This window comes from Lissotriton helveticus, chromosome 5_1 (genome assembly GCF_964261635.1).
Source record: "Lissotriton helveticus chromosome 5_1, aLisHel1.1, whole genome shotgun sequence".
NCBI classification, from domain to species: Eukaryota; Metazoa; Chordata; class Amphibia; order Caudata; family Salamandridae; genus Lissotriton; species Lissotriton helveticus.
Window position 1 is genome coordinate 97,276,266 of NC_136065.1, and position 23,520 is coordinate 97,299,785.

Genomic DNA, 23,520 nt, shown 5'->3' on the forward strand with positions numbered 1-23,520 from the left:
ATACAGGGGCTCACAAGGGTGACCCAGTAACCAATCTGGTATGTACCTAAAGTACATGGAGTCCATTTTATAGGGAAAGCAGATAGACTGGGGCCCTGAATAGCAGGGTCCCAGTCCAATTAAGTTGAAAACCAGCAAAAAAGCATGAAAAAAGTGGGGGTAACCATATAGTCAGATTCCAACTTCCTACAGAGTGAAGTACCAAACTTACCAATTTCCAATTAGTATATCATCCTCAGGTATACTATGTGGCAATGCTATCTTTATTTATGTGATTAGGGTATGGCAAACTAATACCTGGAATTAGTAATACTCATTAGAAACCAATTCAATATCTTCAATAAAGACAAACTCACTTGGTATAATTATAATGCTTCATCTAAAATAATGTGATTGCTCATCAAATACATCAATGCTCTAATCACCGTTTACCACACAAGAAACAATACATGAATACATGAAAATAACAGAAGTACATCTCAACATCAATGCAATGAGTGAGTGGTTAGGTGAAGGGAAAACAGATTAGAGACATAAGACATTTACAAAATGTTTATGCAAATTCAGAATATTATACTAACCCACAAGGAATATGGGACAACTACTCTCTGGCCATGACAGCAGCAATGCCCCTCAAGAAGAATTGAAGAGCAAAGTCATGATTTTGCAAACAGGAAACAGGGAGCCCAAATTGGAGACAGCAAAGCAGCCCTCTCCTCCAGCGCAGAAGGAAAACACGCAACACCAACACCCCTCCCACCGAGTACCTAATATTATACCGTAAAACCCAAAAAGACCAACCCACAGTGTATCATAACACACAATTTCTCTTCATTCTATTGGTTAAGGAAGGGGGTATACTGTCACACCACTTTCGTCATGACGCTTCTGTAAAACTGTCCCTTGTCCTCTTTACTCATTTTATCAACTTCCAACCCCGGAAATTCAAATTCCAGCTGGTGTCATAGTACACATTTCCTCCATCTCGGTCATGTAACAACTCTTGTGCCTCGATTGTTCAATTGTGCCGCTCTCTAAGGAAGTGTACCGCTTCCAAAGATTATTTTGTTTCTGCACACAAACTTTGGCAGGCACACAGGACCTGTGAAGGACGAACCGTTTCCCACCATCCCTTTCTCGCTCAGATTTAAACCCGCATTTATTTTCTAAAATGACTCTCAGGCCTTTTCTGCAGAGCAGAAAACCAAATTTTGTACGGAAAACAAACATATTCATTATTAATCACTTATAATGTTCTACCATAACGCACCCATTCTATGTGATGCATTTGTCCATGCCCATTCCAGGTTAAGGTTATTTCCAACACATATTAGTATAGAACAATCAAGCAGCATTAGTCCTTTTTATTTTCCATTAATCATAAGCATTTGTAGCCTACTCCAGCATTTTAGTTTTCGCTTGCGCAATTTTCACTTTCCCTTATGTTCTGGTGTTCAATTATGCAGATGATCTGCAATTAATTTTTAATTTACATCCCACTTGTTCATCTGAAACCTATTTGTGTGACATAATGATCTTTATCAGCAATTGGATGAACTTGAACCAGCTTAAATTAAACCCAAACAAAACCGAGCTGATCCTGACAGGCGGGAACGCAAGCCCATGGAACTCCAACTTTTGGCCGACTTCCTTGGGATCTCCTCCTGTTCCTGCCGTAACGGCAAAGAGCTTGGGGATCACGATAAGTAAGGACTTATCCATGAACTCACAAATTAACTCAGTGGTCTCGGCTGTTTCTTCATGTTAAGGAAAATAAAGAAGATAATAAGATTTCTCTCAAAAAAAGCACCCACTCTGGTAGTCCAGGCATTAATCATTTCCAGACTGGATTATGCAAACTCACTTTACGCTGGCATTCCAGCCTACCAAGTGTAACGCCTGCAATTGATACAGAATCACGCAGCTAGGCTAATCTTTTCACTTTCCTCCCGTCATCATGTTAAACCCCTGTTGAAGCAACTCCATTGGCTCCCTGTGAGCCAACGCAGTACATTTAAATTGGGTTGTATTGTACACAAAGCTCTGCTGTACACCGGCCCGGAGTTTATATCTAACAGGATCAAGAAATATATTCCTTCTCGCAATCTCCGGTCATCTTGCCAACGTCTCCTGAGCACTCCAAGATTCAAACGAATCAAACACGGCGGGCTGCGCTTCGCGACGTTGGCTCCCCAACTCTGGAACTCGCTCCCTCTCTCTATTCGACTCACTGATAATCAGCTCCAATTTAGGAAACAGCTTAAAACATGGCTTTTCACGTCCGCCTACCTCAACTAACTCACCCTTGCCGTAGCGACCCGCCCTCTAGCGCCAAGAAACCTACCCGGTGTACGCTGCGCTTTTATAAATAATTTATAACATAACATAACATAACATGTTAGCTGTTTTCGCATTTAGTTTGCACATCACACGATTAATGATTTCACACTTGGGGAGTTCAATCCGAGCAGGTTTTATTTTTCAAAAACACTGCTCCAAGAGAGGATAGACTGGAAGAACTTCAAAATAAGGCACTGGAAAAGGTAATGGTACACAATTAATTGAAAAGTGGAGGTTCTATCCAAGAAAGGTTGGCCAGTTGCTGTTCCAGGACACATTTAAGGGGGAGATGGGGTTATTAAGGCCCAGAGGAAAGAGGCTACAGGGGAAAACGAGCCAGGATGGTGCATTGGGCACTGCAGATGGGCAAGAAAAAGGTCTCGAAGTACCTATCCCATCAAAAGCGATGAAACATTGGAGGATGAAATTAACATATCCTGTTCCTCTGACTTTGATGCAGATATTGAGGAGATAGAGGTGAGGAATATGGGTACAACTGACCAGGCATCAAAGGCCTCTGGGTCAAAAATGGGCTTTGTTGACCCTTCCAGAGAGTATGATTGACCCGCTCCTCATCAAGCACCCCTTTTCTCCAGAGTTGGCTGCATCGCAGCATATTGCTGAGTATCTCTCCTTTTGACTTAGGAAGGAAATCCCAAAAGAGGTCAGGTCCCGTCTTCGACCTGAATGCCAACACCCCTCCCTCCTGGATTAAGTTGGGTCTACCTCAGAGTTAGACGGAAAGGTGGTGGCTATTAGCACCAAGGGAGGAAAAGGCCCTAGGCAAGGGATCGATAAAGGCCTCAAGTGCTTCCAAGACTGTCTACTTGATATTACTAGCCCACTCACAAAGACGTTTGAGATTGCTGAAGTGGCTTATCTTGAAGACACCCTCATTTACCCCAAGTAATTGCACCAATGGGCACAAAGAGCCACCTGCCTCCTGGGGAATGTAAATACTACACTCTCAAATGTGAGAAGAAAAAACATATTGCTAAAAATAGATCCCGAATTTGTCAAACTGGCCACTAGAAAAGGAGGAGCTGAATCCCAGGGTCTACTTTTTGGGGACAATTTTATCAGGGACATGGCTAGGTACATTGGAGCATTTAGCTTGATTCAGAAGTTCTAGAGAGACTTCAAGAAAGTCTTCCAGGATAGGGTTTTTGGCAGAGCTGGAGAAAACAGGGTTCGTTCCTTGGTCGTGGCCAAAGCTCCTCAAGACCCTACCTGGGACATGACGCAAGATTTGCGCACCCACACTTTGCTCCACATCAGTCATTTATACCCACAGAAACAAATACCTCACGGGAGAGGCTTCAGAAGTGAGTGGAGACAAAGAGGCTGTTCAGCAGGTAAGAACTATGAAAAACCTTTCAGATACCCCTCTAAAGGTGGGAGGCAGAGTAGCCCAGTTTTGTGGAAACTGGAATTTGGTGAATCAGGGCCCTTTAGTCCTAGACACAGTGAAGGGATACAAGATCAAATTTACAGATACACTATTACAAAGTTCCCGCAAATTTGATATTCTCACAAGAAGATTCTGTCCTAGTAACACAAGAGGTAGTGAATTTATTGACCAAAGGGGCAATACAAAAGGGAACGGGGTCAGGTTTTATCAGCAATATCTTTCTAGTGGAGAAGAAGGACAAAGGAATGAGACCAGTGATAAATCTAAAAGAGTTGAACGAATGGGTGGTCAACCACCATTTCAAAATGGAAGGGGTGCACCTCCTAATAGATGTGCTAAGGAAAGGGGATTGGCTAACTCAGTTAAATCTAAAGGATGCGTGCCTGACCATCCCAATATGGACTCTACACCAAAAGTTTCTCCAATTCACCTGAATGGGCAGGCTATGGCAAATGTGCAGTCTCCCTATTGGATTTTCCTAATCTCCTTGGTTTTTCACCAAAGTTCTTTGTCCCATATCGGGATGGCTGAGGGCGAGAGGGGTGAAACTAATACTTTACTTAGACGATATCCTGATCATGGCACAGTTCAGAGAAGTGGTCTCACACCACACAGAACTTACCATAAGCTTACTAGAACACCTGGGTTTTGTCATAAACAGGAATGAATCTTGCATGGTACCAAACCAGTAAATGCCGTTCTTGGGTTTTGTCATGAACATAATAAGGGCATAATTGAAATTGCCAGGGGAAAGTTAAGGAAACTTCACAAAGAATTAAGGAATATCTTAGGGATAAAGAAATTTCCCTTGTGGGCTCTAGCAAGGATCCTAGGCCTTTTGTCCTCCACAAGCCAAGCAATCTACCTTGCACTCCAAAGACTCAAAGCCAAAACATCAAGAACATGTCAATCTTATTCTCAAATGCTGTCTCTGGACCTGGATTCAAAGAAGAAACTACTTTGATGGCTGAGGAATGAAGAAGCATAGAATGGCAGAGCCATTTTTGGGGAAGACCTGGAGATAGTGATAGAATCAGATGCAAGTTTAGAGGGATGGGGTGCAAGGTGTGGTGACGGATTGAACACTCAACTATCAAAATGTTTCAGCTGGATGCCGGACCCTCAGGCCTCAAGGTGGATGCCTTCCTTCAGAATTGGCAGGGCCTAGCACCTTATGCTTTCACTCCTTTTGTCATGCTACCAAGACCTACTACTACTACCTTATCGACTGTTGCACAGTTGAAGTTGCAGGAACAAGGAGGTCACAGTAGTGATAACACTGCTTTGGAGGTCACAGGCATGGTTCTCAATTCTCCTAGAAATGAGCATAGGCTTACTGTTAGATTTGGGGTTCTCTAAATGTCAGTGGTAGGTACCTTTGACCAAATAGGGACCCTTGTGTCCAGTCAGGGTAAGGGGGTACACTCCTAAAATAACTCCTGCTCACCCCCTTGGTAGCTTGGCACAATCAGACAGGCTTATCTCGGTGGCAGTGTGCAAAGCATTTGTGAACACATACAGTAAGACAGTGACAACACTACAGATAGACACCACACAGGTTGTATTATAAAAATAAGTATTTGTATATAGACTTTACACAAGACCAAATGACAAAAATCCACAATACTGTACTCAATAATAGACTTTAAAATAGTAGAAAATAGCTCAGTTCTCTCAGGTTGTAAATGCAAAACTCTACTCTCAATGTACCTTGAATGCATAACGCAAAAAAACAAAAGGGTCACAGGGAAGGTGATGCATCGGTTCCTTACACGTGGGGGAGTGGATGCGCCAGTTCCTTACTGCTGAGCAGGGGAGTTGATGCTCGCTTCCTTACTGTGTGGGGAGGTGATGCGTAGGTTTCTTACTGCTCTCCGGTGCAATGCAACAAGATGGCACCTCGATGCAATACTCTTCTCCGGTGCGATGCGACAAAATGGCATCTTACTCACGGTGCGACAACGTTGATGCGATGCGTGCCCGCCCGATGGCCGTGTGGCTGCTCGATGACCTATGGAGTTGCGACAGGCCCTGCAATGCGCTTCTCCGAAGAACTCTGCAGTGGCACGCTTCTCCGGTGATGCTCTGCGCTTCGGCGATGCGATGATGACAGCGGCGGTTCACTCATTCGGCAATGTGACAACAGCTGCTTCGTCAGTGACACGATTCTCGTCGTTGCGTCGCGCTTCCAGATCCCAGCGACACACAGTCTCTAAAAAGGCCCAGCATAACAGCAGGCCCTTCAATTCCCAGCAAGGGAATTCAGGGCGGAGCTGGTTGGTGAAGTCTTGTATCCTTGAGACTTCAGGCAGGAGGCAAGCTCTAGTTCAAGCCCTTGGAGATTCTTCAAGTTGATGAAAAGCACACTCAGTCCTCTTCTCCTTTCTTTAGCAATGAAGCAACCACTGCAGACCAACCCCCAAACACATAGCACAGGGGTAGTCTCCTCCTTCAACTTTCTGGTTCTTCTCCTCAGCAAAGGTTCACCTTGAAATCCCAGAAGTGATCTAGAGTTCTGGGCTCTGGGTCTCCTCTTTAATACACCAAAATCCTTTGTCTCTGAAGGCAGAGAGTGTCTGTGCCTAGTCCAAACCAGTTTGGTTCAGTCCTGGAGCACTTTGTTTACAGGACTCCTTCTCTTCCTTTGACAGTGTAGGCCAGGGACATCAGACGCACCACAGGAGGTGGAGCCAGCATTGTGGCAGGCAGGCACAGCCCTATTCTGGTCCCAGGTGTTCCTCCTCCCACCACTCTTCATGCAGATGGGTCTATTCAGCCCTGTGCTGACTCACCCTGTCTCCTGGAGCCACCCCAGCCCCTGTCACTCACAACCATCCAAGCCTCGCAGAGGCAGGCTTGGATGGTTAGGCAAGAAAATACCTACTTTCTAAAAGTGGTATTTTCAAACGCAGAATGTTAGAACCAACTTTACTAAAAGATGTATTTTATCATTCTAAGTTAAGGCATACTAAACTCGAATTTCTACCTAGTTCCCTGAGTCAGTTAGGATTATGAGAGGTTATAATCAAACTGCCCATTCTGGCCTATGGGGTATAGGTAGCCTTGCAATAGTGAAAAACAAAAATGGCTATAATTAACTATCAGTACATGTCACACACATCAGGGCATGTCCTACCTCTTACATACAATGCACCCTGCCCTTGGGCCTACCTTTGGGATGACTAATATGCAGAAAAGGAAAGGTTTAGAGACTGGCAAGTTGGTGCAATTGCCCAGTCAACATGGCAGTACCAAACTGCACACAGGCTTTGCAATGGTAGGCCCGAGACACATTTTACAAGCTGCTCCAGTGGGTGGCGCAATCAATGCTGCACGCCCACCAGCAGCATATGATTTACAAGCGCTGGGCACACCCAGTGCACTGTACTAGGGTCTGACAAGTAAACCACATAAGCCAAACATGGAGCCACTAATACATACATCAGGGAGAGCATATGCACTTTAGCACTGTTTAGCAGTGGTAAAGTGCCCAGAGTCACAAAACCAACAAAACAGGTCAGACAAAATACAGGAGGAAGGAAAACTTTAAGGGATGACCCTGCAAAAAGGGCCAAGTCCAACACTTACCTCTTGTAGAGCAGGGACATCATAGGCTGATTGCCTGGAGGATTTCAGGAGACAATGGCAGATCCCAGGCCTTTCGACAGACGCTTTTAGACTCATATAGGAGTCATGGGCACCTGGCAACTGGAAAGCATTAAGACTGGCTTCGGATAAATAGGGTTGTTCCTTTGAAGGAACTACAATCCTGTTTTAACTGATTTAGAACATGTAGTTAATTACTTATGGGATGTATTCACATCAGGACTCTCCTATAGAACAGTTAATGTTTGCAGATCAGCTTTTCCAGCTTGTCACTGCCTTGTAGACGGTGTCTCTGTGGGACAAAACTTACTGACAAACAAATTCCTGTGAATTATTTGGGTACTAAACCCACCTTCTGCAAAGTATGCTGCATTATAGGACATTAGAGATGTCCTATAGGTCCTAGTAAGTTGGGGAAAGCATTCTGGGTTATCCCTAAACATATCTCTTTTAAACTCACTGTCTTGCTATTCCTGGTATATTTTAGATGGACCTCAGACATAAAAGCCTTAGACATCACCAGCAGGGCCTACCAACCAGGAAGGGTTTGATTTTTGTAAAAGGCGAACAGAGACCATGTTAACTTCTGTTTTCTACCCCTTCTTTAGACAGAATGAAAGATGTTGTGTAGTGAAAGGCTTGATGGAATATCAGAGAAGGACTGTGAGTATGAGAGGAAATACAGAAAAATAGCTAATATCCTATAAATCGCTTCATAGAGACGTTTACTCCCCGACCTTAGGAAGATGGGTGAAGGAAGTAATGAAAGAAGCAGGTGTAGACATCACTATGTTTGGTGTACACTTCCTTAGGCGCGCCTCAGCCTCTAAACCTCTCTTCCTGGATGGAGGTCTACAAGCTATCCTCAGGGCTACAGATTGGTCCAATGAAAGTATGTTTAAAAGTTGCTATACAAGACCTGTTACATGCTCTATTGACAATGTATTAAATGCACTTTAAACTTGCATAATATTAGCCTCTGTGTCATGCCATAAAATTTAGATTTTTCACAGCCTCGTGGGCAGAAAATCTGGATTTTATGAAAGACACGGAAGCTAAGATTATCTCTCCACATTGGAACCCTCACTAATGGAGAAAACGTATTGATTTTGTATTGGGTTTTTCTTTTCCAGAGTAAGAAGGTTTTAGTGATGAAGTTTTCATTTGAAAGTTATGGATCTTAGAAACTATCTTGTTCACAACGCCAAAAGAGGGAGAACACTGCATGCAGGGGAACTATATAGCCTATTAGAATGTTATTGAAGTTCTATATTCTTCAATTGTTGCTGCTGTAAGCTGGAAAAAAAGGAGATTTGCAAATCTGAGCCTCTGTGTCTTTAATACAATACAGATTTTCTTACCTCCAGGCTATGAAAAATCTAAATTCTCTTTCAAATGTCATTTTTTGGATGTCTCTCAGACAAAGCTGTATAATATCTAATCTGCTCTTCTTTAATGACAGAACAAGCTAAGAACTAAGAAGAAGAAAATTGAATCTGAAATTGAAAAACTGCGGCAACTCCTGAAAGAAAATGTGCAAAAAATGCACTGGAGACTGAAGAAGATGGAGAAGAAAATTACCATGGTAGAAAATGCAAATATCACCAAATTGTCTAATCAAATCACCTCTTTCAATGCTCTGATAACAGAGATAGAAAAGAAGTGTGAAGCACCAGCGTGGGAACTCCTGAATGTGAGATACTGTTTGGGAAATACAACAAAAGAAGGAAGTGAAATATTCATGTTTTATTTGCATTATTAAATCTATGGCGGGGACACACATGATCTTGTGGCAGGGACCCTGAGTGTCGCACACAATACACAGAGATGGTTAATTTACATTGTCCTTCTTGATGCTGAAAGCCCAAATCAATATACAAACAATGCAACCCACCAAGCATTTCCAGTGACAGTAATTACCATGGATACAAAGAAGTAAAATGTGAAAAAAGCTGGATAAAAGTGTAAAGCATAATGTGAGCAAACATCTTAGAGAATTGGAAAGAAACCAAATTCCTCCTTTTCCAAGGCGTTTAAAAACATTTCTGTTTTAAATTGATTACTTTCTCCTGATGCAAGTTGCCACTTACTTTTGCGTGTACAGATCTCTTGTTAGGGTGAACCGCTAAATAACTAGACATTTTGAATAGGTGATGGCATGTTGCCTCAGATAAAGGTAGAGCTTTCCACAGAAAACTCTTTAGTTTGAAGAATAGTGACAATTTTATATTACGAGTATTCCTTGATTATATAACAGAGTGTGCGAAATGAATGGCGGCAAATCGCTGCCCGGCAGCATTAGACATTTGATTTAAAACTAGTTTTCTTGGCACCCTAAATGGCAACCAAATTCCTCTCTAATATGGCTTAGGGTGGGGTTAGAGATGTAAACCTCCTTATCGTGGACATACGCTGTCACTTTAACAGTGATGTTCTGCTCAAATATGTTGATTAGTTTACAGCCAAGAAGATTCCTGAGAGGTAGCTCCATGTAAAGGGCATTAGATGAGGGTCACAGAAAATATCCAGGACATCCCTCCAAGGGTAACAGAGAGCATCTAGGACATTCCTCCGAGGATGACAGAGAGCATTCCTCTGAGGGTGACAGAGAGAATCCCTTAGAGGGCGTCAGGGAGCATCTATCCGAAGGTGACAGAGAGCATCCCGCCAAGGGTGAGCGAGAGTATCCCTTCCGGGGTGAGACATACCTCCAAGGGTGACAGAGCGCATCCTTCAGAGGGTGACAGAGAGCATCCCTCAGAGGGTGACAGAGAGCATCCCTCGGGGGAGTGGATGCGCTGGTTCCTTACTGCTGAGCAGGGAAGTTGATGCTCGCTTCCTTACTGTGTGGCGAGGTGATGCGTAGGTTTCTTACTGCTCTCCGGTGCAATGCAACAAGATGGCACCTCGATGCAATACTCTTCTCCGGTGCGATGCAACAAAATGGCATCTTACTCACGGTGCGACAATGTTGATGCGATGCGTGCACGCCCGATGGCCGTGCAGCGACTCGATGATCTATGGAGTTGCGACAGGCCCTACAATGCGCCTCTCCTGTGACCTCTGCGGTGGCATGCTTCTCCGGTGATGCTCTGCGCTTCGGCGATGATGACAGCGGCGGTTCCCTCCTTCGGCAATGCGACGACAGCTGCTGCGGCGGTGACACGCTTCTCGTCGTTGCATCGCGCTTCCAGATCCCAGCGACACACAGTCTCTCAAAAGGCCCAGCACAACAGCAGGCCCTTCAATTCCCAGCAAGGGAATTCAGGGGGGAGCTGGTTGGTGAAGTCTTGTATCCCTGAGACTTCAGGCAGGAGGCAAGCTCCAGTTCAAGCCCTTGGAGATTCTTCAAGTTGATGAAAAGCACACTCAGTCCTCTTCTTCTTTCTTTAGCAATGAAGCAACCACTGCAGACCAACCCTCAAACGCATAGCACAGGGGTAGTCTCCTCCTTCAACTTTCTGGTTCTTCTCCTCAGCAAAGGTTCTCCTTGAAATCCCAGAAGTGATCTAGAGTTCTGGGGTCTGGGTCTCCTCTTTAATACACCAAAATCCTTTGTCTCGGAAGGCAGAGAGCGTCTGTGCCTAGTCCAAACCAGAACTGTTCAGTCCTGGAGCACTTTGTTTACAGGACTCCTTCTCTTCCTTTGACAGTGTAGGCCAGGGACATCAGATGCACCACAGGAGGTGGAGCCAGCATTGTGGCAGGCAGGCACAGCTCTATTCAGGTCCTAGGTGTTCCTCCTCCCATCACTCTTCATGTAGATGGGTCTATTCAGCCCTGTGCTGACTCACCCTGTCTCCTGGAGCCACCCCAGCCCCTGTCACTCACAACCATCCAAGCCTCGCAGAGGCAGGCTTGGATGGTTAGGCAAGAAAATACCTACTTTCTAAAAGTGGTATTTTCAAACGCAGAATGTTAGAACCAACTTTACTAAAGATGTATTTTATCATTCTAAGTTAAGGCATACTAAACTCGAATTTCTACCTAGTTCCCTGAGTCAGTCAGGATTATGAGATGTTATAATCAATCTGCCCATTCTGGCCTATGGGGTACAGGTAGCCTTGCATTAGTGAAAAACAAAAATGGCTATAATTAACTATCAGTACATGCCACACACATCAGGGCATGTCCTACCTCTTACATACAATGCACCCTGCCCTTGGGCCTACCTTTGGGGTGACTAATATGCAGAAAAGGAAAGGTTTAGAGACTGGCAAGTTGGTGCAATTGCCCAGTCAACATAGCAGTCCCAAACGGCACACAGGCTCTGCAATGGTAGGCCTGAGACACACTTTACAAGCTGCTCCAGTGGGTGGCACATTCAATGCTGCAAGCCCACCAGCAGCATATGATTTACAAGCGCTGGGCACACCCAGCGCACTGTACCAGGGTCTGACAAGTAAACCACATAAGCCAAACAAGGAGCCACTAATCCATACATCAATTTACAATCGGGAGAGCATATGCACTTTAGCACTGTTTAGCAGTGGTAAAGTGCCCAGAGTCACAAAACCAACAAAACAGGTCAGACAAATTACAGGAGGAAGGAAAAAGTTAAGGGATGACCCTGCAAAAAGGGCCAAGGCCACCACTTACCTCTTGTAGAGCAGGGACATCTGAGGCTGATTGCCTGGAGGATTTCCGGAGACAATGGCAGATCCCAGGCCTTTCGACAGACGCTTTTAGACTCATATAGGAGTCATGGGCACCTGGCAAATGGAAAGCATTAAGACTGGCTTCGGATGAATGGGGTTGTTCCTTTGAATGAACTACAATCCTGTTTTAACTGATTTAGAACATGTAGTTAATTACTTATGGGATGTATTCACATCAGGACTCTCCTATAGAACAGTTAATGTTTGCAGATCAGCTTTTCCAGCTTGTCACTGCCTTGTAGACGGAGTCTCTGTGGGACAAAACTTACTGACAAACAAATTCATGTGAATTATTTGGGTACTAAACCCACCTTCTGCAAAGTATGCTGCATTTTAGGACATTAGAGATGTCCTATAGGTCCTAGTAAGTTGGGGAAAGCATTCTGGGTTATCCCTAAACATATCTCTTTTAAACTCACTGTCTTGCTATTCCTGGTATATTTTAGATGGACCTCAGACATACAAGCCTTAGACATCACCAGCAGGCCTACCAACCAGTAAGGGTTTGCTTTTTGTAAAAGGCAAACATAGACCATGTCAACTACTGTTTTCTACCCCTTCTTTACAAAGAATGAAAGATGTTGTTTAGTGAAATGCTTGATGGAATATGAGAGAAGGGCTGTGAGTATGAGAGGAAATACAGAAAAATAGCTAATATCCTATAAATGGCTTCATAGAGACGTTTACTCCCCGACCGTAGGAAGATGGGTGAAGGAAGTAATGAAAGAAGCAGGTGTAGACATCACTATGTTTGGTGTACACTTCCTTAGGCGTGCCTCAGCCTCTAAACCTCTCTTCCTGGAGGGAGGTCTACAAGATATCCTCGGGGCTACAGATTGGTCCAATGAAAGTATGTTTAAAAGTTGCTATTTTAGACCTGTTACATGCTCTATTGACAATGTATCAAATGCACGTTAAACTTGCATAATATTAGCCTCTGTGTCATGCCATAAAATTTAGATTTTTCACAGCCTTGTGGGCAGAAAATCTGGATTTTCTTAAAGACACGAAGGCTAAGATTATCTCTCCACATTGGAACCCTCCCTAATGGAGAAAAGTTATTGATTTTGTATTGGGTTTTTCTTTTCCAGAGTAAGAAGTTTTTAGTGAGGAAGTTTTTATTTGAAAGTTATGGATCTTAGAAACTATCTTGTTCACAACGCCAAAAGAGGGAGAACACTGCATGCAGCGGAACTATATAGCCTATTAGAATGTTATTGAAGTTCAATATTCTTCAATTGTTGCTGCTGTGAGCTGGACATAAAGGAGTTTTGAAAATCTTAGCCTCTGTGTCTTTAATACAATACAGATTTTCTTCCCTCCAGGCTATAAAAAATCTAAATTCTCTTTCAAATGTCATTTTTTGGATGTCTCTCAGACAAAGCTTTATAATATCTAATCAGCTTTTCTTTACTGACAGAACAAGCTAAGAACTGAGAAGAAGAAAATTGAATCTGAAATTGAAAAACTGCGGCGCCTCCTGAAAGAAAATGAGCAGAAAATGCACTGGAGACTGAAGAAGATGGATAAGAAAATTACCATGGTAGAAAATGCAAATATCACCAAACTGTCCAATCAAATCACCTATTTCAATGCTCTGATAACAGAGATAGAAAATAAGTGTGAGGCACCAGCGTGGGAACTCCTGAAGGTGAGATACTGTTTGGGAAATACAACAAAAGATGGAAGTGAAATATTCATGTTTTATATGCATTATTAAATCTATGGCGGGGACACACATGATCTTGTGGCAGGGACCCTGAGAGTCGCACACAATACACAGAGAAGGATCATTTACATTGTCCTTCTTGATGCTTGTTAGAATCGGAGGTCTCTGGTTGGCTCAGGTAGGCACTTGTGACAAGCAGGGACCTTCTCCTCTAGTCAGGGCAAGGGAACTACTCCGTAAGAATAACCTCTGCTCACCCTCTAGGTTGCGTGGCGTGAGCAGACAAGGCTAATCCTGAGGGCGATAGTTACCTAAGCATTTATGATCACATACAGTAAACCCAATGACCCACCACAGACGGACACCAGTCGTAAGGTTGTTTAAAAAATACGTAGACTTTATTTAAAAGATATACTTCATATGCAGGATTATCACAAGACCATATAACGTTTAGAGATTGAGGCCACCAGATTTAAATAGGCAACAGTTCTTAAGCGTTCGTGTCAGCAAGGTACGCTGAGGGTCGATGCGCGCTTCACGCTGGTGAAGCAACCCGTTGATGAATGACGGACGACAGGGAAAACAAACGTTGCGGACCCTGGATCCGATGTGAACTCGGGATAGAGTTCAAATGTACCTTGGGTTGAGTGTCCGAGGCGGTTTAGGCGCGGCCACTGGTAAGGGTGGGCCCGGGACGGGGCCAACGGTTCTCCGAGGAATCTATCCAGCTCAGAGCCCCCTCTAGGTGCGAGGCGGGTGAGCGGGACGGTGTGGAGGGTTGCGGCAATCCGGGGTCTAGAGCAGACAGGTGCAGCACCGGGCCTCTGGTACCAACGTACTGGAGGCTTTCTTGAGGTGCGGCACGGGCCTTGGTATGCAGGATGGCAAAGCGAGACAGTCGGGTACGTTTCGACGTACGGACTGTCCGGGGCTATCCGATGCGCTCCGTGCAGATTCCGGCGGGAGAGGATGAGAGGCGCATAACGCGCTCCGTAACAGGCGTGGTGACAGGAGAGCGGGCGGCCCGGCACTGGGTGCGGAGAGTGACTCAAGCTTGAGCGGGGCTCTCAGCGGCGGGGCGACCAGGCTCCGAGCTGTCACGACCTTAGGAGGGACGAAGGCACCTGAGTCACAACTCCGGCGAGGGAAGAGAACTTAAGGGCCCAGCAGCGGACGGGCACAGGCCGAATTGAACCCACTGGTCCTGGGGTTCAGTTCAGGGGGCAAGCTCGAGATCAAGCCCTTGAAGATCGTTTCAGGCACAATCTTCAAAGTCCTCTCTGGTCTTTTCCTCTCCGTTCTCAGCAAGGCACCACTGCAGGCCAGTCCCCAAGGTCAGGGACAGGTTTCCTTCCTTCAGCTTCTCTTGGTCCTTCTAGTCAGGCAGAGATTCGTCGTGGTCAAAACAGGATCTGATTTGCTAGGAGCAGGGCTCCTACTTTTTTAAACAGTTTATTTTGTCTTTGCATGCCAGGGGGCCTGAGCCTGGTTGAACCCAGTTTTGGAGCACTCTGTTGACTGGAAGCTGCTTTCTTCTTTCAGGGTGCAGGGCAGGGGCATCAGACGCTCCGCAGGAGGTGGAGCCAGCATTGTGGTGGCAGAGCACAACCCTATTCAGAGTCAAGGGCTACTCCTCCCACCCATCCTGGTGTAAGCACTCTATTCTCCACCTGGTAGCCCAGACTGTCCCCTGGAGTTCCCCAGCCCTGTCAGTCACACAAACCAGACAGCAGATACACATCCTGGCAGAGGCGGGCTGAAATAGTCAGGCGAGCAAATGCTAACTTTCTAAAAGTAGCATTTGCAAACACAGGATATTAAAATAAACCTTACTGAAGGAAGTATTTTATTATTATGAGTTCAGGCATACTAAACTTGACGTGCCACCGTGTTCCCTGAGCCTGCTGGGATTATAGTGTGTAATAATTCCGGCAGCTCATTCTGGCCTATGAGAACAGGTAGCCCTTCAACAGTGAAGAACGAAAAGGGCGGTAATTCACTATTAGGACATGCCACACACATCAGGGCTTATCCTACCTTATGCTTACAATGCACCCTGCCCGTGGGCCTACCATAGGGGTGACTGATATGAAGTTAAGGGAAGGTTTAGGGACTGGCAAGTGTGTGCACTTGCGCAGTCAGCGTGACAGTACCAGACTGCACGCAGGTTCTGCAATGGCAGACCTTAGACACATCTTACGAGGCCGCTTCTATGGGTGGCGCAACCAGCGCTGCAGTCCCACTAGCAGCATTTGTATTTACAAGCCCTGGCACTCCTAGTGCACGTTACTGGGGACTGACAGTAAACCAAATAAGCCAATCATGGAAATCAATTACGGATACACTTTACATTGGGAGCACTTGCACTGCGGGACGGATTGGCCGTGGCGCAGTGCCCTGAGCAGCGAACACCAGCAAAACATCTGAGCACATCAGCAAAAAGTGGAAGGGAGACTCACGCCAAGGTGCCAGGTCTAACAATGCTGAATGCACGAATCAATATACATACAATGCAACACACCAAGCATTTCCAGTGACAGTAATTACCATGGATACAAAGGAGCAAAATGTGAAAAAAGCTGGATAAAAGTGTAAAGCATAATGTGAGCAAACATCTTAGAGAATTGGAAAGAAACCAAATTCCTCCTTTTCCAAGACGTTTAAAAACATTTTGTGTTTTAAATTGATTACTTTTCTCCTGATGCAAGTGGCCACTTACTTTTGCGTGTAAAGATCTCTTGTTAGGGTGTACCGCTATATAACTAGGCATTTGGAATAGGTGATGGCATGCTGCCTCAGATAAAGGAAGAGATTTCCACAGAAAACTCTTTAGTTTGAAGAATAGTGACAACTTTATATTACGAGTAATCCTTGATTATATAACAGAGTGTGCGAAATGAATGCCTGCAAATTGCTGCCCAGCAGCATTGGAAATTTGATTTAAAACGAATTTTCTTGGCACCCTAAATGTCAACCAAATTCCTCTCTAATATGGCTTAGGGTGGGGTTAGATATGTAAACCTCCTTATCGTGGACATACCCTGTCCCTTTAACAGTGATCTTCTGCTCAAATATGTTGATTCGTTTATAGCCAAGAAGATTCCTGAGAAGTAGCTCCATGTAAAGGGCATTAGATGAGGGTGACAGAAAATATCCAGGACATCTCTCCAAGAGTAACAGAGAGCATCTAGGACATTCCTCCAAGGGCGACAGAGCGCATCCCTCAGAGGGTCACAGAGAGCATCTCTCCGAGGGAAAAAGAAAGCTTCCCTGGGTGACAGAGAGCATCCCTCTGAGGGCAACAGAGAGAATCCCTTGGAGGGTGACAGGGAGCATCCATCCGAAGGTGACAGAGAGCATCCCTCCAAAGGTGAGCGAGAGTATCCCTTCTGGGGTGACACATCCCTCCAAGGGTGACAGGGAGCAACCCTCTGTGGGTGACAGGGAGCATCCCTCTGAGGGTGACAGAGAGCATCCCTCAGAGGGTGGCAGAGAGAATCTCTTCGAGGACAAAAGAGAGCATCCCTCGGAGGTTGACAGGGAGCATCCCTCGGAGGGTGACAGAGAGCATCCCTTGGAGGGTGACAGAGAGCATCCGTCTGAGGGTGACAGAGAGCATCCCTCCCAGGGTAACAGAGAGCATCCCTCCCAGGATAAGAGAGAGCATCCCTCTGAGGGTGACAAGAGAGCATCCCTTGGAGGATGACAGAGAGCACACCTTCAAGGGCAACAGAGAGAATCCCTCGGATGGTGACAGGGAGCATCCCTGTGAGGGTGACAGGGAGCATCCCTTCGGGAATGACACAGACCTCCGAGGGTGACAGGGAGCATCTCTCTGGGGGTGACAGAGATCATCCCTTGAAGGGTGACAGAGAGCACCTCTCCGAGGGCAAAAGAGAGCATCCCTCCACGGGTGACAGAGAGCATCCCTCCCAGGGGAACTGAGAGCATTCCTCTGAGAGTGACAGAGAGCATCCCTTTTAGGGTGACAGAGATCATCTCTCTGAGGGCAAATGAGAGCATCTTTCCAAAGGTAACAGGGAGCCTCCTTCAGAAGGTGACAGAGAGCATCCCTCAGAGGGTGACAGAGAGCATCCCTCCAAGGATGACAGAGATCCCTCCGACGGTGACAGAGCATCCTTCAGATCGTGACAGAGAGCAACCCTCCGACGGTGGCAGAGAGCATCCTTCCAAGGGTGACAGAGAGCATCCCTCACAGGGGAACATAGAGCATCCCTTTGAGGATGAAATATGGCATCCCTTTTAAGGTGACAGAAAGCATCCCTTTTAGGGTTACAGAGAGCATCCCTCTGGGGGTGACATAGAGCATGTCTCTGAGGGACAAAGAAAGCATCCCTCCGAGGGTGACAGACAGCATCCCTTCCAGGGTAACAGAGAGCATTCCTTCTAGGGTAACAGAGAGCATCCCTTTTAGGGTGACAGAGAGCATACCTTTTAGGGTGGCAGAAAGCATCCCTTTTAGGGTTACATGGAGCATTGCTTTTAGGGTGGCAGAAAGCAACACTTTTAGGGTGACAGAGGCCATCTCCCTGAGGGCAAAAGGGAGCATCCCTCCAAGGGTAACAGGGAGTATCCTTCAGGGGGTGACAGAGAGCATCCCTCTGAGGGTGACAAAGAGCATCCCTCCAAAGGTGACAGAGAGCATCCCTCTGTGGGTGTCAGAGCAAGGTTGATACAGAGAATACCTCCGAGGGTGACAGGGAGCATCCCTTTGAGAGCGATCATCCCTCTGAGGGTGACAGAGAGCATCCCTCCCAGGGTGACAGAGAGTATTCCTCTGAGGGTGAGAGAGAGTATCCCTCGGAGGATGGCAGAGAGCCACCCTCCGAGGGTGGCGGAGAACATCCCTCTCTGGTTCGACAGCCAGTCCTGGAACAGTGTAAGTTGAAGTAGTTGATAATGACCATGACCTGTCAATGTTGGTACAAACATGTCATTTACCAGTTATTCAAACACATGCTCAAATGCCAGTTCTGCTTCTAGCAAAATGATAGATAGTAAACACATCTTTCCCCGGGTGCCAAATTTGGCAATCAAGCCCAACACCAATGTGGATAAAGTTTGGCATATACGTTTGTGACATTGTTGAGATATGAAATGGGTCACAACTATAAAAATGACCTAGGTCTAGGGCAATCAATTTTAATTGAGCTGCGGTATCTCATGTCACAATCAATTACGAAAACCTCCCACTTTTTATATACAGGGTAGGGGATACACCAGTCAATAGCCCACCTTAAAAAGCCCGTCTCCTTATCTACATAGTGCAACAACCCACACCAACATGTGATAGGGAAAATTGTGAGCAAGCACGATAGTACCTCACGGGCGCACCACCAATGGGACCCCTGGTAGGTACTCACCAGGACGGCCCTGTTATCATCATTGGTGCTATCGTGCCTAAAGAATGGTGTCCAAATGAAAACAACTGTGTTAACAGTGATAAGTGCAGTGGAAACGATACAAATAACACAAATAGTGATGTCACACAACATATAACATAAAAGCGCATACAGCACGAACAGACAACTTTATTCTTGTTCCTTTATGCTGTTTGCGGACATTAAAAAAGTGAATATGGCTACTACCTATAGAGCCACTTTCTACTTGCCAACATGTTTCATTGCCTTGGTACTTTTCAGGCAATTTCTTCAGGGCATATACTTTTTACGCCACTGCATTGGACACCAGGGTTGCAAACACTGTTATCAAAGACACAATAAAATTAAAATCGAGTTTTACTTTACTGCTCAACGTGCATATTCAAATAACCCCACTGCACAGAACGCACACCCGCTATCATATTTACCCTCTGTCGGCAGTTTTTTCTCCTACCAGCCGAGAGGTGATAAAAACAAATTCAGGTTAACTCCCTTCGTGAGTCACGTGACACCTCCTTCCGTAATTTGTAACTGAAAAACACCATCACAGTTTCATGAGCATTTCTCAGTCAACCTGTTTCTAAATCCCTGTACTTTTTAATCTGTTTACACCCCTTCCTTTAGCCCTCTCAATAAACGTTACCGATATGAGGAGTGTCGCCGGCTTTCTCTCGTCCCTCGAACAAGTTGCCATTCGGCTGTTCTCTATTTACATCCTTGTGAGATCTAATTGGTTAAACTGATCTCGCGCTATTAAGCGGCCATCTTGGATCGGGCTCAGTCACATTACACACTATTTAGATTGCTGAATACCCAGATGTTCTAGCGAGATCACGTCTTCCAATATTCCTAACAGTCTCCGAGTATTTAAATATTCTTCAGTGTGTGTTATTATCCATTTCTGTGTACTAACCATTTATTTATAGTCTCAAGTGTATCAGCACTCTATGTTTATGTTAATAAAAACTGCCACTTTTTTTGTATACATCGATTATTTTTATACTCTACACAGATTTCACGGACTTCTCAGCAATCTATCTTGACCAATAGACCTATCTATGCTCAGTAGCACCATCTGTTGTTATTCTCTCAGCGTTTTTGATTGTTTGTGCTTATCTAGACTTTTTTGTCACTCGCCCGCCTCACTTACTCATTTTTTCTAAAAGGAACGGGAACATTATCTGGGTTAGTGTATATTATCCCATCTAGAGGGTGATATAGTGTACATATCTGCTCATTGTATAGTCAAGACCTCCAGAGAAACAATTAATATTATCATCTCACTCCCAAGGCGTATACCTGATATATTGGAAAAGGGTGAACTGACCTCCACCCAGTTCATGAGACACCCCCACAGACGAAAAGGAACACCAGAGCTGGCTTCAGTGTAGCTTGTTCCATTCCAGGAGTTCGTTCAATCCTCTTTGTTCACTTTTCTCTTTGTAGATCCATCTAGCTTCTTTTGTTGTTAACAATCTCTCTACCGTTTGTGCATCTCCTGTTACTTTCTCCAATACCACCCATGTAAAAGTGTGATTGTTCCTGTGGCAATCTTGTACCAGCTTTGTCGTGAGCTTCCCCGCTCTGATGGTAATCAGGTGCTCCTGTATTCTCAATTTTATTTTGCGTGTAGTTAAGCCGATGTATTCCAAACCACATTGACATTGGAGTCTGTATACCACGTTCTACCAAACACGTTAGCGAGATTGAACACCCTGTATTGCTTGACTATCTGCATGATTTGACGGCTAAATTGCGTGTCTTACACCAACAGGTTCATGATACACTGCCTCAGGCTTCTGAAGATCCAGGGCATGCAATCGATCCCGGATCGTGGGTGCTGATCAAGAACTTTCAACGGACAAAGAACGATCAGCCCCGCTGGACCGGTCCATACTTGGTGCTTTTATCTACGAGAACTGCAGTACGAGTGCAAGGGAAGAAAAACTGGATCCACGGCGTACCTTGTAAGAGGGTTCCTCTGCCTCTGCCATACGACCAGTGGGTCCAGGAGGGCATTCCTGATTCTGAGACCGAAACTGTGCCTCGTTTTCTGCCTTTTAGCGATGCATGTTTAATTGGGACAAGTTCTGAGCGTGAAAGTGACGATCTTTTGCAAGAAGCCGTGCCACCATCAGTGCGACTGGACACTACCGAACCTGAATTCTTATTCTGCGATCACACAGCGCCCGGCAAAAACGTTATAATTTGCGACCAAGAGTCATGGGACTAATAAAATAAAAATCCCTTTCTTTACTATTTTTGAAAGATCAGCTCTCCCATCTGAGAAACTGTTTTGACCGATTTTTGTTTTTCGAACCGCCATCCGGGTTCAGCTGTAGGGTTGTGGCGTCAAGTCTTTGGAGTGCAAGCCGAAGACAGAAGGTTGACGGTTCTGGTTGGTCCTAGGGCGTTCCCTGGACTGACAGACGCATTCCTTAGCACGGAACACCCTACCTCCGCGAGCAGCAAGGTTAGAGGATGGAGTTTTTCGAGATGGAGAGACCTGTTGAAGAAACAAACTTTAGAGCCAAAATATGTGAAATAATGAGTAGAAAATGTTTTTTTAACTTTGTGCGTTTTCATGTTGCTTAGCTTAATGATATTTTTAATGGGATATGTTATATTCTCTTTTCAAGTGACTTTTGCATCCACTACACAACCCATACCTTCTTCTACTGTCTCTTCGCATTCTTTTCATCCTCTGCCTGAATATGAGACCGTTAGAAGATTGGAGTTCGTTAATAACTCTTTCGTTCAGATTCTGCACCAACACCAATTAGTCGTGAACATGACTAACTGTTGGGTGTGTGGTCTTATGCCTCATACTACTGATAAAGGTATTCCTTATCTAGTCCTGCCATTTAGCTACAATGGTTCTGTATGGGCGTACCGAACGATGTTCTTCTACGCTCGCGAAATCCACCCCCTACGTTCTGTGAAGGATAATCCAAAGAATAGTGCTCTAGTTAAGGGAATAGTCGATATGATTAAAGGAGCTAGTTCTTATGAGGCTATCCCGAGAGATGAGACACTAACGTATATTGGATGGAACGTGACCGGATATGGAGCTAGTCTGAGTAAGAACCAGCAAGCGAAAAGATCCTCTCCGATTTGGATTGTACTCCATCACGGTCATCTTTGTCTGCAAGGTAATGGCAAGAATCCGAGAGCTCAGTTAGGGAGTAGTATCTGCACTGAGACGTATGTTTTTTCGTCCCAGACTTCCCCATCGTTCCTAGCAGCTAAGGGTACCTATTTCATCTGTTATGATAGAGCATACACATGGCTGCCCCCTGATTTCTCGGGCACATGTTTTGTCTCGTTCCTGTTGCCTCCCACCTACACAGCCGCAGCAGATTACCACAAGACAAGAGTAGCCAGAGGTGTATTCAGTAAGGAAGATACTGCAGGACAAGAATTGGGAGATTTCTTGAAGGGTTTTCTGCCGATTTGGGGACCTATGGTGAACAGCAGGAACATACGACAACTGACGAGAGTGGTTGAGTCCACCGTAGTTGAAACTGCCGGTGCCCTGAGCTCCAGTCGGATCGTCTTATGACTCTCCAGAGCAGGGTTGCGTTAGATGTTTTACTTGCAGATCGAGGTGGGGTATGTAAAGTGATCCAATCAAGTTGCTGTGTTTTCATTCCAGACAATGCTCCGACAGTGTACCAGGCCATTTCCAAACTGCATAAAATCTCCGAATCTATACACGTGGATAAAGAGATTGGTCGTTGATGGGATGGTTCTGGGAACTGTTATCCACGTGGGGATGGAAGACTCTGATGGTAATTGGGGTGATCTTAGCCATCCTTTTCTTGCTCTGTCTTTGTGTACAGTGTGCTCCTGCTATATGTGGTCTCTGTGCTACATCGTGTGTAAGGAAACCTCTATCAAGAGACGTGCTAAGTAATAGGATGATGCTACAGCAACATCTTGATGATCTGATGAGTATAGACCTGGACTCAGACTGACATGGGTTTAGGTTATTGCCTATATAAGGGCAAAAGGAGGGCTGAGGTACTGAAATTCTGAACCTTGTTATAAAAGTCGTCTTATCATGACGATTTTGGTATCAGCAGACCGAATATGGCGAGTGCAAGATGTATGAGTATTTTCGCCCTATTCGAGTGACGAAATCACCACGAAATCAGGGAGTCCTTTCTGAACCCTCGCGTTCCATCTTGCGTACGGCAGCCATTTTATGGTTGCCCTCACATAGGCTGGCGACAGTGGCCGAACGAGTCTCCAAGCACACGTACACTTAAGTTGTCCTCTGAATGACCTGAGCGAGCAACCCTCTTGCCTGAAGCCAAACTTGTTGAACCAGTCCCTTTCCCGGTAGCGGATCAAGATTACGGATCGAGGCACAAAACACCATCAAACCTTTTATGCGCATAACTATGTCTTATCTTGCTCACACCTGTCTCT

The 23,520-nt window shown here is 45.2% G+C and overlaps 1 protein-coding gene across 1 annotated transcript in view; it reads left to right on the top strand.

Moving 5' to 3' along the window:
- Window positions 1–23,520, top strand: part of LOC144754211 (E3 ubiquitin-protein ligase TRIM11-like) — a 127,314-nt gene that overhangs the window by 47,807 nt on the left and 55,987 nt on the right. The window contains exon 3 of the mRNA XM_078641797.1: window positions 13,436–13,666. Within this exon, the coding sequence (XP_078497923.1) occupies window positions 13,436–13,666 (231 nt within the window). The remainder of the gene's footprint in view (window positions 1–13,435; window positions 13,667–23,520) is intronic.